The 15570-nt window shown below is 59.9% G+C and overlaps 1 protein-coding gene across 3 annotated transcripts in view; it reads right to left on the bottom strand.

The window, feature by feature from the left end:
- PDE9A (phosphodiesterase 9A) overlaps window positions 1–11208 on the bottom strand; it is a 93099-nt gene extending 81891 nt beyond the window's left edge. For all 3 annotated transcript variants that reach the window (XM_045774149.2, XM_045774151.2, XM_045774150.2), the window contains exon 1: window positions 11056–11208. In XM_045774149.2, coding sequence (XP_045630105.2) covers window positions 11056–11124 — 69 coding nt within the window. In that variant the 5' untranslated portion in view covers window positions 11125–11208. The remainder of the gene's footprint in view (window positions 1–11055) is intronic.
- Between the last annotated feature and the right edge of the window lie 4362 nt (window positions 11209–15570).

The raw sequence follows: 15570 nt of genomic DNA, 5'->3' as shown, positions 1-15570 counted from the left end.
ACTTGACAAGGCCACAAGTTCCCAGCGCACGAGGCAGGCAAGCAGAGGGAGGGGCACGTTTTTATTCAAAGTTCTTTTTCATGACTCCCCTCAAATAAAATATAACTTTAAATCCCCTTCGAAATAATTGTAATACCCTGAGAGGTTTCGGGGTTGGGACAAGGATACCTCATCCTGCAACAGTCATGAGCCGGGGACGGACACAGGCGGTGGCAGAGCGCGGGGACAGCATGGGCAGCGGGGCCTGAGGTCCTCACACAGCCACCTGGCGAGCCAAGGCCAAGGACATGGAAATCCAAGACGCGGGAGAAGGTGGGCAGTTCGGGGGCTGCGGGGAGTGGAGGAGAAGTCCTTCCTTCCTGCCTCCTAGGGCCTCCTCTTTTTCCTTTTGTCTTTATTGCCTAGAAATTACATTAGAAAAACTGAACATAGTTTCCTGCCAGAAAAGAAGCATCTCTGAGCGTGGGTGAGGGGCCTCGAGTTCAAGTCGCCCCCGCGGTGGCTGGAGCGGCCTCCCCACCCTGCTTCTCGTCCTTCAGAGGCTGGCCTCCACCCACCAGGCTGAAGGCTCGCAGGCCTCCTGTGGGGCTGCCACATATCCCTCCAAAGGTCAGGGACTGCTCAGTGCTGCTGGACTCCTGGGGGTGGCGTGTCGCCAAGATGTAACCTCCGCCAGGGGCCGTGTCTCCCTGCATGCTGAGCCTCGGACCTGCGTGGGGCTCCCTCCTTAGTTCGATGCCTGGGATTCACAGCGGCTGGCTGAAAGCGGCCAACCCCCTGGCTCTTTCTTCCAGAAGCCAAGCCTGGCCCTTGGGGGGGCAAGTGGGGGCAGGAGGGGCCCCTTTGGCGCCTGGACCCACCTCGGCTCTAGGGCGGCCTCTCCGGCTGCCTGCTCTGTCCCCCCGGAGCACGTGCAGAGGGCTCACTGCAGGGGCTGAGGCCGAATCAGAAATCCAGCCCTGGGGGGGGCGGTCAGGGGGGGCAGATGGGGGTGGGAGGGTGGAGTGTTCCAGGAGGCCTGGCGTCCAGCCTGTGGCCTCAGCTTTTCCTGCACCAACACCCAGGAACTCCAGGGTCCCCCATCCCTGGAGAGACCGGTCACTCCTCAGCACCTCCCCCAGCAAGGGCTGCCCGCTCTGCCGACGTCCAGACGCTACCTGCCCCTGTGTCCACGCAGCTCCCTGAGGCTGGGACCCATTTCTTTCACCTGTTCCAGCCCGGTTCCCCAGCACAGCTTCCAGAAATATCTGTGGGGGGAAATTCTTCGCTCCTACACTTCCCCACGCACTCCTTTGCTACGGGAAGCTCCTCTCTGGGCCCTGAATCCTTGGCACACTCCAGGCTGGCTTTGCCGGCGGGGCACAGATGACATCTCCCACCTCTGCTGGTTGGGGCACAGCCTTCAAATCCACACACACAAAACGGGATCAAATACATGCTGGGACCATGGCCATGCATCCGGGTGGCACGGGGCGGGGGGCAGTCTTAAGTTTAGGGGCTCCAAATGGTCAGGCACCATGGGCCATTGCTAGGGTCACATTTCCCAGCTCCTCTGGGGTCTGTTCTGAGCTCTGGATGTTCTGGGATCCACAGCGCCGATGGCGTGTTAGCCTTTGGAAGCTCCAGCGAGAGACCTCAGAGTGGGTATGAGCCTTTAACCACTGCTCACATCTTCGGTTTTCCCTGCGTGACGTTTATAGGACACAGCTCTGAGCGAAATCATTTTGGGGGCTTCTCCCCAAGCACTCTGGAAATGGCTGGAACTCCAGCCTGGCTCGCCAGCCACGCCCGCGGCCGCTGTCCACCGCCAGCTTTTCTGCACGCAAGCCCTGGGTTCGCTGCTCTTGCAAATGCAAATTCAACATGATTGAAGATCTCTAGATGATAACTTCAAACTGCACTGCCTCTTTCTCTGTTACTTGTAAGGCTATCAAAGTTTCTTTTAAAAATTCCCTAAGTCAGAAGCTGGGAGGGTAAAGAGCCTGAATCACCGGGCTCCATTAACTGCTTACAAAATAATTAGCTCCTTGTGCAACTGGCCCCCAGGATGACCGAACTCCATGTGGACGCCGTCCCAGCCACCCTACACCTCCCTTTGGTGTGCTGACTGTGGGGCAGGGTGGCGGCTTTTCCTTATGGTGGTGTCCCGCGCTAAACCTAGAGAGTCTTTGCCAAGTCCCACCAACTCCCACCATTCCACAGGTGGGCTCTGACTTTGTTTCCCTAAAGCACCCACCCACCCTCCGTCTCCCCCAGGGCTGAGCAGCTCCTCCAGGCTGCACCCGGGGGGCCGAGGGCATGTGGGGGAGGTGCGGCCAGCAGCCCAGTGGCAAACGTGGCAGCGAGCCCCCCTGGGGCTGCCATGGACACCGACTAGCCCCACACTCCGCCAGCACAGTCCCCTTCAATAGCAAATTACCATTAAGTGCTGTGGGGATCACAACTGCTCCCTCCAGCAAAATACAGAAAGGCTGAAGCCTGGAACCCTCATGCAACCGGAGAGCTGGCGTGCATGCGGGGCTGGCTGTCCTAGTTCCTCCACGCCTGCCCGCCTGAGTGGCCACCCCACCACCCGCCCTCCGCACTGCGGTCTCCACAGCTCCACCTCTGAAACGGAGCAGAAATGAAAGGCATCCGTGGTCCCTGCTTTGGTGAAAAGACAGGGGAAGGAGGGTGGACTGGGGGCCACCCCCAGGAAGCCTGGTATCACCGAGCTGGAAGGGCCTTGCAGGTCACAGAGCACACCTGGACACGGGGGCCCGTGCTGGGACTGACAGCCGGTTGCCCAGGGGCCACCTGTCCCCCCAGGGAGCACGAAGCCAGGGGTCTCTGTAAGGCACTCCCAGCAAGACACAGAGGTTTGACTGCCTTACATCCACAGTGGGAATACATAAATTATAAACAAATAAACAAAAATAACAAGGACTTTCCATAGCACTCGCCAGGGACCGGCCCCGTTTCAGCACCAGACACACATTTACGCATTTAATCGGAACGACCGTGGGAGGAAGATGCTCCCTTCACCCCACTTTGCAGATGGAGTCACTGAGGCATGTAAGTAACTTGCCCGGACACAACTGCTTCGAAGGCAGACACACGTGCCCTTGACTGTGACATCACCGTGGCACGAACGCCCGGAAGGCCACCGTCCCTGAGCAGTTCACTCTCCCCGCCGGCAGCATAGCCCACCTCCCACACCACACCACTCAGACGCACATCGCTGTCACCAGGAAATGAAGGAGGCTTTAGGCAAGAGTGTTTTCCAGAAAATTCCAGTAATGAGCCCACTGCCACAGAACTGTGCTTTGCAAAGTGAGGAAATAAGAACATGGATGATTGGGAGTTAAAGACGGTCAGGCAGGTTCACCGAGGGCTGAGCCAATAAACAGAACGTGGACAATACATGCGACGAAATATTATTTGGTCTTGAAAAGGAAGCAAACCACCCCGTGCCACGAGGATGCTTGAGGACACCACGCTCAGTGGAATAAGCCAGCCACGGAGGAACGAACACTGCGGGACCCACTCCCAGGCAGGACCCAGAGCAGTCAGATCCACAGGGACAGAGAGCAGACGGGGGCGCCAGCAGCCGGGGGGGGGGTGGCTGGGGAGTTCGCTTGTACCGAGGACAGAGGCTCAGTCTGGGAAGATGGAAGAGTTCGGGATGGGGGGGGGACGGCTCACGAGAATGTGAGTGTGCTCGGCGCCACAGAACCCCGAAATGGTTAAGATGGTCCTTTTATCTGTATTTTGCTATAATTTAAAAAAAAGTCATGCGGGGCATCATCTAAAGCCAAGTTGCTGAGATGTTCTGGCTCTAAGGGAATGTTCTAACCGGGTTTTCAGCAGTGCTGTGAGTGTCTGTTTAGGCAAATGCTCCCATCGGTGATTGGCTTGGGGACCCGGGGAGCAGATGTGGTGCCGTGGTGGAGGTGAGGGGGCTGGTGGAGAGGGATGGGTGAGGTCCAGGCAAAGAAACCACACTGTCAACTGTAGAGATGGTACTTTTTGTGAGGCTGCAGACATCTGGGGCAGCTGCAGCGGGCTGAGGAGCTGGGTGCTGCGTGGACAGTGGCCCGCCATGTGACTGTATACCCACCACGCCTAGGGAGAGGTGCAGGCGCTCCGTGCACTCCTGCAGGTGGGTCTTTACATGCACTCTCTTAGAACATTCTTCTTCCTAAGAAAGATTCAGAACCCTGGAAATGCCGACCCTCAACCACCGAAGGGGCAGGAAACAACCCTGTGAACTGAGCAAGTGGCTCCATCTCAATCCGCTTGAGGCCGGGCCATGGGCTTACAAACTGCACTGGCTTTGGGCCACGTCTCCCTGGGCTGGGGCGCACGCTTCTGTGGCGGAGGGTCATACTGGGCCGGGACGTGACTGCTCGGTGGCCACCTCTCATCTCATCATCCTTGTGGCTGAGGGGAAGGACGACGCAGGGGGGCAGACTTCCCTGGGCCTGGACCAGCTGGTGGCTGCTGCTGTCCGGTGGATACTTCGGGGTCCCTTTGTGTCTTCCGTCCTCGCTTATCCCTTCCAGCCAAAGGCGTCCGCCAGTTCCCAGGAGCGTGGCCTGCTGGGTCATCGGGGGCCCGGGAAGCAGGCGACTGGGTGCGGAGGGCTCAGCCTGTGCCTCCTGCTATGGGAAGGGCCTCGGGGGCAGCAAACCCGGGACAGGGGAGTGGGGGCCCAGCCTCCAGGGAGCCAAGACTAGCATGTACCCAGTCCTGCTGTCTGCTCGCGGGGCAGTGTCCTGGGCTCCCCGCGGCCGGCTCTGCCGTCAGCGGCTCGACTGAGTCCGTTTCATCCTTCATCCGCCTGCCGGCTCACATCAGCTGTCTGATGGGGTCACCGTGCCCTTCGTCTGCTCTTGCCTCTCTTCCCTGATGACCAGAGCTGTAGTCCACACATCTCGGAGGCCGGCAGCCCCTAGCCCACAGCGGCTCGGCTCTGGGGAGGGCATGGGGCCTCCTGCCCAGGGCTCACATGGTCCTGTTTCCAGCAGCTTCTGCCAAGTGGGAGAGGAAGGTGCCCCGGACAGCAGGACCCGGGGGCCTGGGGCCTTAGCTCAGGCTCGCGGTGGGCCCTCATGAACCAGCGACAGGAGGGGCTGCCTCAGCTCCTTGCACAGTGTGTCCCCGGGGAGGGAGGGAGCCAGGGGCGGCACGCAGGACGTGCTGACCGAGCCTCCCCACGTGGCTGGCTCACCCTGGGCACTTTGCACATGACTCAGCACCGACTGTGGTCCCTCAGTGGGGGCGCCACGGCCACACCCACCTGCCAAGAAGAAGGTGACTTCCCTTGGGCTTCCCAGCTGTCAAGGGACAGAGCTGCATCTGCGGGGCTGTCTGTCCCTCCGCACTCTGAGTGACCACCCCTCCCAGACAGGGGGAGCTGCACGTGGTCTGAGAGACCTCCGCGTCATTATCTGTCAATCCTGAGGACATTAGTGGGTTCAGCCACACCCCTCCTGGGGCTCCGGATGTTGGGGATGAGCCTTCAGGCCACGGCAAGTGGGAAGGAGGAGGGAGGCCAGCATTCCCTGACTTCTCAGCGCCTGGGGCTGGGTAGAATCCTGCGTTTCCAAGAGCTTCTGTTTGCACAGCACCTGCTGGGCGCTGCAGGCCGTGGGGCTGATCTCCTTGTTCAGCAAGGGACTGAACACACCCGGTTCTTGTTAAATCTCGCCTCCCAGCTCTGACCCAGCTGAGGACAGCCAGGTCATCGCCAGCTCCCCCATTGCCAGCAGGCCATCTCCGGTTTTCCGCTGGAAATCAAGATGGTGTGGGATGACTCCTTCTCCAAACTTGGAGTCTCCAAACTCCCCTGCCTTGCAATCGGCTTCTGTTACCATGTCAGTACCGCATAAATATCTTAGGCTATAAACACTTAGAGGAAGATACACAGACGGTGCTGGAACTGCCGCGGATGGCCGGGATGGCCAAGGGGCGTCCCCGTCACCTGGCCGCGATGCAGGGCTAACGGGCGCGCCCAAGCCCAGAGAACTCGCCGTGGGTCGGCCTGGCCAGTGGGTGGGCCCCGCGCAAACCGAGCGAAGATCCCTCCGTGGACGGGGCTCCGCTGGCTCGGAGCGTGGGCAAAGCAGGTGCACGCCTCTTAAAGTGAAAGGAAATTGTCACTGGGCTTTGCCAGGTGGCAGGACAGACGTATTTTCCAGGAAGGGGAGAGGTGCCCATGAGCCGGGGGGACTCAAGGTCCTGCTGTGCTGACCACACGGGACAAGACAGGGGGCAGCTGCACCCTTCAAAAAATAGAAGACAGGATGGGCCTGAAGCAGTGCGGTCGCTATGTTTGTGCCAAAGGCAAGCAACGACTGTCGGGGAGCCTGAAGTCCCTTGGAGCGCGCAGGGCTGGAGCAGGTCAGGGGACAGAGAGAGGCAGGCGGAAGGTGGCTGACAGGGCTGCAGAGGCCTGAACTCCAAGGGCAGGGGGAGGCCCCGGCCACAGAGAAAAACTGAGGGTCAGGGCCTAGTAGGCTCCGGGGGAGGAACCGGGGGCGGGGGCGTACCAGGCGGAATCCCGTCAGTGTGGACGCTGGCTCTCTGGGAGAAGACGGGACTGCTGAGCCCTCGGGGCCGGGGAGGGGACAGCAGTCAGCAGTGAACTGGGCACACTCTTCTGCAGATATTTAACTTTCCAAGTCTGCTCTTCCCTTTGGGTTTTCCTCATTCATTTCCTTATTTCAGAGTAGAAACCACTTAACAGAGTCAAGTGGCTGTTTGCTTTCCTGAACCTGAGTTCCAGCGGTGGAGTAAGGCTGGGGGGTTCCGGCTGCAGTGAGGCTGGGACAAGGACGCAGAGTCCAGAGTGGCTGAGCGTGGTCTGGGCCGACTGCCATGACCAGGGCACTGTCCCTGAGGGAGCCACCAGGCCAGGGCCATGCACCCACGGAGGTGCTCCGTCCCAGAGCTGGTAGGAGCTCCAGAATGGCCCTTCCTGCCCAAACGAGGCTTCTCAGCAGCCCCAGCCCAGAGCCAGGCCCCGAGCTCACATGAACCCCACTCTTCTTCACTGGTAAGGTTATCAAACTCATGGCTGGACGTGCTACCAAGCAGGGCCCCTCCACCTCCCCAGTGCCAAGGGCATCACCATGGCAGCCCCGGGACATCCCAGCTGAGTGCACCCTCTCTCCGGATGTACCATGGGCGAGGGGGAGAAAGGAACAGGTCCTGAGGCCAGGTTCAGCAGAGGAAAGAAAAAAGCAAACCCTTGCGCAAAGAGGAGAAGCAGCGGGTTCTAGGGAAGAGTCCTCTGGAGCAGGGATCCCCGCTCTCCAGCTTTGGGGACCCTGGCTCCCGTTCCCTCCTCCTTCAACAGGAGCGGGGGAGGAGGCAGGAAGGGGACAGGTGTGTGGAGGTGAGTGAGGCTGCCCCCGTGGCCATCCAGCAGTTCCTAACCGGGGTCACCCTCAGGCTTTCCAGACTGCAAAAGCCCCCTCCCCCCCCCCAAATGCCAGTCTTCACCAAGGAAGGGAGTCCACTTCTAGCACCACAGCCCTGCCCCACCAGCGGGGCTTGCTGTGTCCTTCTGTCCGTCACCGGGCGCCCTGCAACAGCTGTGGTTTACTATCTGGGAGCCCATCGCTCGGTGGAACAGAGTCGTGGGTGTCACGTTTGCATGGGTCCCAGCCCTCGGCACACGGTGGCTGTTTGATAGACCGTCTGGAGAGTGGGCTAAGTGATGGGTTTCGTCTGGCCGATTGTACGACAAGCAGCACTATGGGTATCCCCACCTTACACAGAGGTTAGGGACTTTGCCCGGGCCCCGGGGGTGCAGGGGAGGCCCTGGGAGCAGCCACACAGCTCTCTGCTGCCTTTGTGGGGGTCCGAGGGGGCGCAGGCTCAGAGGGTAAGCCACCTCTCCCTCCAAACCCCTCTGCATAGCCACTGAAGGAGAGCCCGCAGATGGAAGATCGATCCCCCACAGCGGCCTGAGGATCCCCCAAATTCCCACTGCTGGTCTCGCACTGTGTCACCCTGGGCTGGTCGGTGAGTTGTGTGTCTGGAGTCTTCTTCATGTCTGAAAACACGGAACTAGCTATCCAGTGGTGGCAGTGGTTTCTTCAAGCACCTGGGACACCTCCAGGGTCGTCACCCCGAGTACATCCTCAGACAGGGCAGGCGGCCTCCCTTCAGATGACCTGGGACTGTTCCCCCCAAGCTTGGCTGGAGCAGGTTACACCCGCAGGACTCACTGCTGTGAAGGCTCTCCCCCCACATTTGTGCCCTCTCTGGGGGGAGTGTGGGGGCCCAAGAGAGGGTCACTGGAGGGGCAGAGGGCAGGGGAGACAAAGCAGGGCCTTAGCCCCTCCCCCGCCCCCCAGCATGCCCGCCCCAAAGCAATGGGGTCTGTGACCTTCCTGGGAGAAGCACTCGGAAGGGTAAAAGGGAGACAGAACACGACCGAACCCAGTGCCTGGGACCTTAAGGAAAGAAAGCGTGGCCACAGAAAGCACTGCTGAAAATGCTCTCAGCAGAGACACCTGACGTCCCCACCATGCTGCTGGGTGTGAGGCGAGTGGCCCGTTGTCCTTTTCCAGCACAGGCTTGGAAACCCCAGATGCTTCGGCTCTCAACCAGGGCCAAAAGCCCCTCAGTGTCAACAGCCAAGGCAGAGGGCGCAGAGCAAGGTCAAGAACCACTAACGGGCGTTGAGGACTTGGGCGACGGACTTGGGCGACGTTTAAAGACCACAGCCTATCTGGGCCACCCCCTCCCCTGTCTGTATCAGCGAGAGGCCATCTGTGGACAGAGAGAGGGACTCGTGCGTGATGCCTGCCCTGTTCCCGCAGTGCCGCACGCACTCTGATCGTACGGTCTTGTGTCCTTCTCAGGACAGTCTATAAAGCAGATACCGTCGTCCCCCTTTACAGAGAGGGAGGCCAGCTCTGAGCTGCCCAGGGACTTGCTCCAGACCACAGAAGGGGGGGGAGCCAGCACTCAGCAGCAGATCGGCCCCTCCTGGGGCCACGGCCTCCCTCCTGAATGCAGGTGTGCCTACAGGGCTGTTTCTCTGGACGTCACCCCAACCTCAGGTCTGTCACCTTCTAAACACCTGCCTGCCTGCCACGCCGGCACAGCTTGCCAGACCCAGCGCTCACCTCTCACCCTCTGGCACCTCTCTTCCACCTCCTACCCACTTCCAATCCAGCTTCCTGGGGGACCTTTGGGAAGTTCTCGGGAAGAAGCTGTCACTTTTGACCTGGTGGTGGCATCTCATCTCACCTCTTTCAAAGGATGAAAAAAGGGCAGTCTTTGAGAATTCTCATCTGGTGGGGTAGGAGTGTGTGTGCTTGTGCGTACGTGTGCACGTTTGCTTGTGTGCACGTGCGTGTGTGCTGGCATGTGGCTTTGTGCTTGTGTGTGTGTGGTTCGTGCACGTGTGCATACCTGCGTGCACACATGGTTTCATGCGCACGTTGTGCGTGAACACACATGTGCACCCGTGTGGGCACACGCAGGCATGTCTGTGCACGCGTCTGTACAGTGCGGCAGGGAAGTATTCAGCCGAGGGTCATTCTTCCTTTGAGGGGGCTGTTAAATCCTTGTTCGGTCACAGGTGCCGAGTCCTGGAAGTCAGGGGACCGGAGTCCAGTCCTCCATCTGCTGCTGACCAACTGCCCAGCACTGATGAAGCGAGCTTGACAACCTGGCCGTGCAGATGCTTCCTGCTCCCTGCTCTCTGATTCTATGAAAGCACCACCCAATGGTGGGGGAAGGGGAGTTCTCACTTTCTGGGATGGAGATGGGGATGCGGAGAGTGAGGGTGGCTGCTGGCAAGTCTATCAGCTGGCAGAAGCACTCAGAGATCTCTGGAGACACCCCCCTTGCCCCATGCCTGCTCTGTGACTGGCTGGGGCATCCCTCCCTGGCTTCCCGGCAGGGGGTGGGGGGGGTCCTTGAGAAGAGCAAGGGGAGAGGTGGCAGCTTCCCTGAAATGTCCAGCTGAAGTTTGGGAGTGATTCCTCACTGTGGCTTTTCCCCAGGGGGGCTTCAGCAGGAGCTAAAAATCCCCCCTCCAAGCCAGCTCTCTTATTGTTCCTCTCTGCCAATCAGAAGCATGGGCAGGACAGTCTGGACTCAGGCCAGGGGCTTAGAAAGGGAGGGGCCAGGAACAAAGGGGGTCTGCTCTGGAAGCCTCTCCTATGAGAGTCAAGTTGGTTAAGGACACTGGACGTCTGGAGGGCTTCATACCTTCAGAGGAGGGCAGAGGGAACACAGGGTTGGTCCAGCCTGTCCCTCAGTCTCTCTGTGGGCCCAGGACGTACAGCAGCCTCAAGGACCCCCCTCTGCTGTCAGAGCTGACCATCTATCTGCCTGGATGGTACACGGAGGGTGCGCGGTGGGAGGACTGCGGGGCGCAGCCCCTTCTCCCCAAGCCCCGCCCCCCCCCCCCCCCCGCACCTGCTCCCCGCTGGCCAGGAAGCACTGCCACTGCCTAGGGGGGAGGGCAGCGCGGCCGTACTCGGTCACCCTCCGTGCCTCAGTCACCATCCCTGCACGGGGGGCCACGTCCCGCAGGGCAGCCCATGGGCTCCGCGGCGGGTCTGCTCTGGGGTCGTTCCGAGGGAAATGAAAGGCTTCATGCACCGGCCTCTGAACATACAAACTCAGCCTGGTGAGATTTGTTACAAAGAAAGCTCTGCCCATGAAGTGGAAAAAAATACCCCCTTGTGGGTCGTCCCTTTCCACGGGGGGGGGGGGCGGCGCGTGGGGACAGCAGCTCCGCAGAGCCCTGCCGCCCCCAGCCGAAGTTGTCGGAGGCTGCAGCCCGGATCCAGGACGCGCGGACGCACAGACGACGGACCCCCACCCCGGCCGCCCGCCGTCGCTGCGCCAGGTTCCCCCACCCGCCGCTGCGACCCCCGGCGCCCAGGGAGGGGCCCCTGCGCGGGATCGCACGGTGGGGGCCAAGCACCACGCTGCGGGCGGGGGGCACAGCGGGGGAGGGCGTGAGCACCGGGGGGCGGGGGACACGGCGGGGGGGGGGTGCAGTGGCGGCCGCGGTGCGGAGCTTGGGGAGGAGGTTACCTTCTGAATGCGCCCATCGATGTCCAAGTAGATGGCCTTGGGCCGGTAGCTGGAGGAGCCGGATCCCATCTTGCGCCGAGCGGCTGCACTTGGACTTTTTACTGTACTTTCTCGTCGCCAGCCGCCGCGGGAAGGGCGGGGAGTGGGAGGGAGGAGGGGGCGGTGGCGGGAGGATGGAGGAGACCAGCCAACCAGAGCGCCGCCGCACCGGTGCGGGTTCGGGCCGCCGCCTCTGGCGCGCGCGTCTAGGCTCGCGCTCCGCCTCCGGCCTCGGCCTCCCTCCTCCTCCCTCTGCCTCCCTCCTCCCCCTCCTCCTTCCCCCATTTTCCTCCCACCCCCTCTTTCCCTCCTCCGCCTCCCTTTTCCTCCCTATCCCTCCTCTTCCCTCCCTCCTCCCCCCTCCCCTTCCCTCCTCCCCCTTCCCTCCCTTTCCACGTTAAGGCACACCCCCTCTTCTTCCGTTTGACTCCAGCCGCCTTGGGGATAAGGCCAAGTGAGAAGCTTATCTCCAAGTGACCTCTGGACAGGTGCCCATAGCGAGTGACCCCTCTGGCTACAGAGTTGGTCACCTCCCAAGTGCCAGAAATTCCCAGAGCGACCCCCTCTGGTTGCAGGGCTAGTCACCTTCCCCTGTGCCAGAAATTCCCAGAGCGATTCCCCTGTGCCAGAAATTCCCAGAGCGACCCCCTCTGGTTGCAGGCTGGTCACCTCCCCACATGGACAGTTGCCCAGTGTAACTCCTTTGCCCCAGGGGGCTAACCCAGCACACCAGGGGCTTGCCCCCCCCCAGCTACGTGTGGTTATTAACCAAATCCAGGACCGAGTAGCGTTAGGCAAGTCCCCAAGGCTCAGCCTCTCCCTGCCGTGATTGCCATCCTCATGTAATTTGACTAGGAAATGGGAAAAGTTGCTTCTCATTCATGCGCATCCTTCTCCTAAGTTTTCTGTGCGTTCTTGGGAGTGACAGCGTCTTCCAGCCGCACCCAGAGCTGAAATGGCAATTTTGTTTCTGTCCGTAATGGAGCCGGAGAGAGGATTACCCAGCCACCAGCTCTTGCTCTGCGCTGCACTGCTCTGCCCACCCTCCCCCCACCTCGTTAATTGCTACAGGGAGTCTGGGAAAAGCAGGAGGGAAAGAGAAGGGATTTCAGGCAGTTGGTGACCTGTAGATCACAGTGGGGGCTGCCCTGTGGCTTCCGATCCTCTGGGATCTCCCGGTGGGAACCAGATGGGGGGAGGGCTGGTAAGTGCTGACTGGCTCCAAGTGCCTGTTGCTTTTGGAAGCGAGTGTCAGCCCAGCCAGAGAATGCTCTTACTGTTCCGTGCTCTGTGAATTCCAAGCCACTGCCTTCCATCTGTTGAATGTCTGGGTTTCGCGTATTGAGAGAGTGCTGGTGCACACAGGCTCCTCCCGCCCTCCGGGCCTGCCCGAGCCAAGCTGACCACTGCCAACGGTCATTGCCTTTTCCTTCCCTGGCCGTCCGGCCTCCCCTGGTGCACGGGCTTCCCAGAGTCCCCCAGGCCACCTGGAGAACTGGCCAGCCTAGAACCCTGGGGGGGGGGGGCTCATCATCTTTACGGGCAGCGCTCCTCCTGGGCCTTCGGACCGTTTAGCATGTGTCACTTCATGTCCCCTGCCTGCTCTGGAAGTGGGAGTCAGCTCTCAAAAAATGATGGTGGCTTTGCCCTTGCGTCCAGCCCAGTGAAGGGTCCCTGTCAGAGCCTGGGCACCATGAGACTTGTGTTAGAAGTGACTAGGGGGAGAGCGAGGGGCAGCAGGAGACTTTTGAGGTAGGGGTAGCCGCAGCTGGCTGGTTACAGTTGGTCACCTGACTCACAATTGTGATAACGTGTCCCCAGAAAATTGGAAAAAGTGCCATTATTATAGTCCAATTTTGTTGTCGAATGTGCTGATGTTGTTTGGGCTAATGCAGTGATACGTCTGGGGCTGGTTGCTGCCTGGCGTGGAAATCTCACCACCCAGCAGATGGCTCATTAGCCTGCTGCCGATTTCTTCCCCATGTCTCGTAGTCATCTGAACTGACCGTCTCCAGTCATCTCCTTCTGGCGCCCCAGAAAGACGGGGGTCCAAACGCCGTGGGCAGCTCCGCGGAGCTGTGTACCCCAGGCCGGAGCGTGCAGTCCTGGCACTGCGGCCACATCATGAGGGGCGGGCTTCCTCACGCTGAATGTGGCTGGTTCCGTACTCTGCATAATAACCTCTCTAACAAGCGTGTGATGGACGAGCGCTGCTGCAGCTCGTTCAGCGAGCCTTGGGCTGTCGCCCCTGAGAGGAGTCCTTGCCCTTGTCTCATTCCTGCGGGGCAGTGGCGCTAGCGCTCGCAGCACTGTCCTTACTCTGTCCTTACTGTGTGTCCGTGCGCCTCCGGGTGCTGGCGCTCTGGAGAGAACACACGAAAATCTCGGGCTGGGGGAGCTGGCGTTTCACTGGGAGACAGACGAGAGGGGACAGATACATGCAGCCTGTCGCGTGTTGGATCACGAGTGCCGAGGAAAAGAGTCACTGGGGAAGGACATCCCAAACAGGGCACGTGGGGAGCTGACGTAGTAACGAGCCCACGAGGCAGAGCACACAGGGGTCGGGGAGCAAGGAGCCCAGAAGGAAAGAAACTTCTAGCAAAGGGTGAAGAACCTTCAGGCCAAGTCTCCTCACACAGGAGGGCGGTGCAGCGGGTGGGAGTAGGGGTGGGGAGTGGGGGGCCTGCAGTGGGGAGTGAGCTCAGAGAGATGAGGGGGTGGCAGGCCCCTGTGTGGACCATGCAAGTGACCCGATGCCACGGTTCTGGATGCCAGCCCACAGGCAGCGGAGCGGAGCGGCGGAGGGACATGGCCTACTCGAGTGTTGGTGTTTTGACAGCATCATCCTGCTGCTGGGTGGCAGGGCTGTAGGAGGGAGAGCCGCGAAGACACTGCTGCGTAGCGTTTGCAAGGAGCGCTGGTGGTCGGACCACAGCGGTGAGAAGTGGCTGGATTCTGCGACCAGTGTGGCGGATGCTCAGATCTTTATTCCTGCTCGTTGCTTAGGTTGACGTTATTTCTACTTTTTGCTCTCCTTCCCTCCTGCGTCATGTGGTCCTGCCTGAACTCATGCTCCTTCATCGTGGACGGCCCCTGGGGTACCGTCCGAGGAGCCAGCTCTCCCCTCCGTGCACGGAATCAGCCCAGGTGTCTTCCTGGTGTCCTTGACCTGTATTCCTGACCCTGGCTTGGCCACCAGGAACGGAGCCAATGTAAGTTCCTGGAATCAGGACAAAAACTGAAGAAACCACCTGCTTCTGCCTGGTGGGCTGGGGGCTGAGGGTCAGGGGCAAGATGAGGTGCTGGGTGCAGCAGGAGGCCATGGAGTGTTATGGGAACTTGGGGTTCACATAGTCCCAGGGGGAGTCACAGGGAAGGAAGCTTCTGATTGGGATGTCCAAGTGTGAGATCCTGCTGAAATCTCACAGGGCAGGGGGAAGCAGTGAAGGAGGGCCTGGGGGTGCAAAGCCACCGGGCTCCTGAGAGCCAGAGCTGGCTCCAGCCACTGTCTCTGGCCCCCACATGGACTGCACTTTCTCCCATGCGCATACACAGGCTCGTTCCTGTATGCAGAACTCCCTTGCTAATTGCCATAGAGACTGCACCCAAGGAAAATTTCATAGTAAGGCATCAGAGCCAAAATGAAGAGCAGAGGGACTGAGCTGAGACCATGGCGGGAGGGGCTGGGTCCTGGTCCCCGGGCCCCACACCAGCTCTTCATCTCCAGCTTGAAGAAGCGAAGCCACAGGAGGAGGAAGAGGGGGTCCTCCCTGTCTCTACGGGGTAGGCAGCCTCCAGCAAGGATGCAGAGATTAGGAAGGAAGCTCAGGGCACTCGGGAAGAGTCTAGAGGATGTATCCAGAAGGATGTCCTGGCTTGGCCACGAAGAGCATCTTCCCTTGGGGCCGGCAGCGCTGAGCACCTGCTCGCAGCGCCAGCTGCTGGTCTGCCCTGATGGCATCCTCCCGCCTGTTCTTTCTTCAGTCTACCTGGTGTTTTTAATAACTGCTCTGAAAAGGATTCAGTTGCTTCCTATACCAGTTCTTTTTTGGAACCAGGGGTGGGGTGGAGGGCACAAAAGGAATGTATCAAACAAGCAAAGTGTATTAGTGCCAACTGCATACGAGGCACTGAGCCGGCCTTATGAAGAGAGATTGGAGTACGCTGGACTCTGGGAGCCCATAGGACAGGATTAAAATTAATAAACTAACTGGAGGTAAGACGCTTTCACTCTGAGAGCTTTATTGTCGGCCGCTTGGAGGGATCGCCTGTTTCATACATATATAATGAACGGAACACCCCATAAACTGCTCTAACCGTCTGGGAAAGCCACTTGGCAGGATGCACCAAGAGTTCGAGGAAAGGTCTGCCCTGAGCTTTGGTGCAGAGGGAGAGAAGCCGTGCACGGCAAGAGCCCTTGCAATGCCGATGTTGCTGGTATTTGATTTACACCCACACCGACTTGTTTCTTTTTAC

The sequence above is a fragment of the Ursus americanus genome, chromosome 4 (genome assembly GCF_024610735.1).
Source record: "Ursus americanus isolate L20-20 chromosome 4, mUrsAme1.1.p, whole genome shotgun sequence".
NCBI lineage: Eukaryota > Metazoa > Chordata > Mammalia > Carnivora > Ursidae > Ursus > Ursus americanus.
This window is presented reverse-complemented; position numbering and strand designations above follow the sequence as displayed.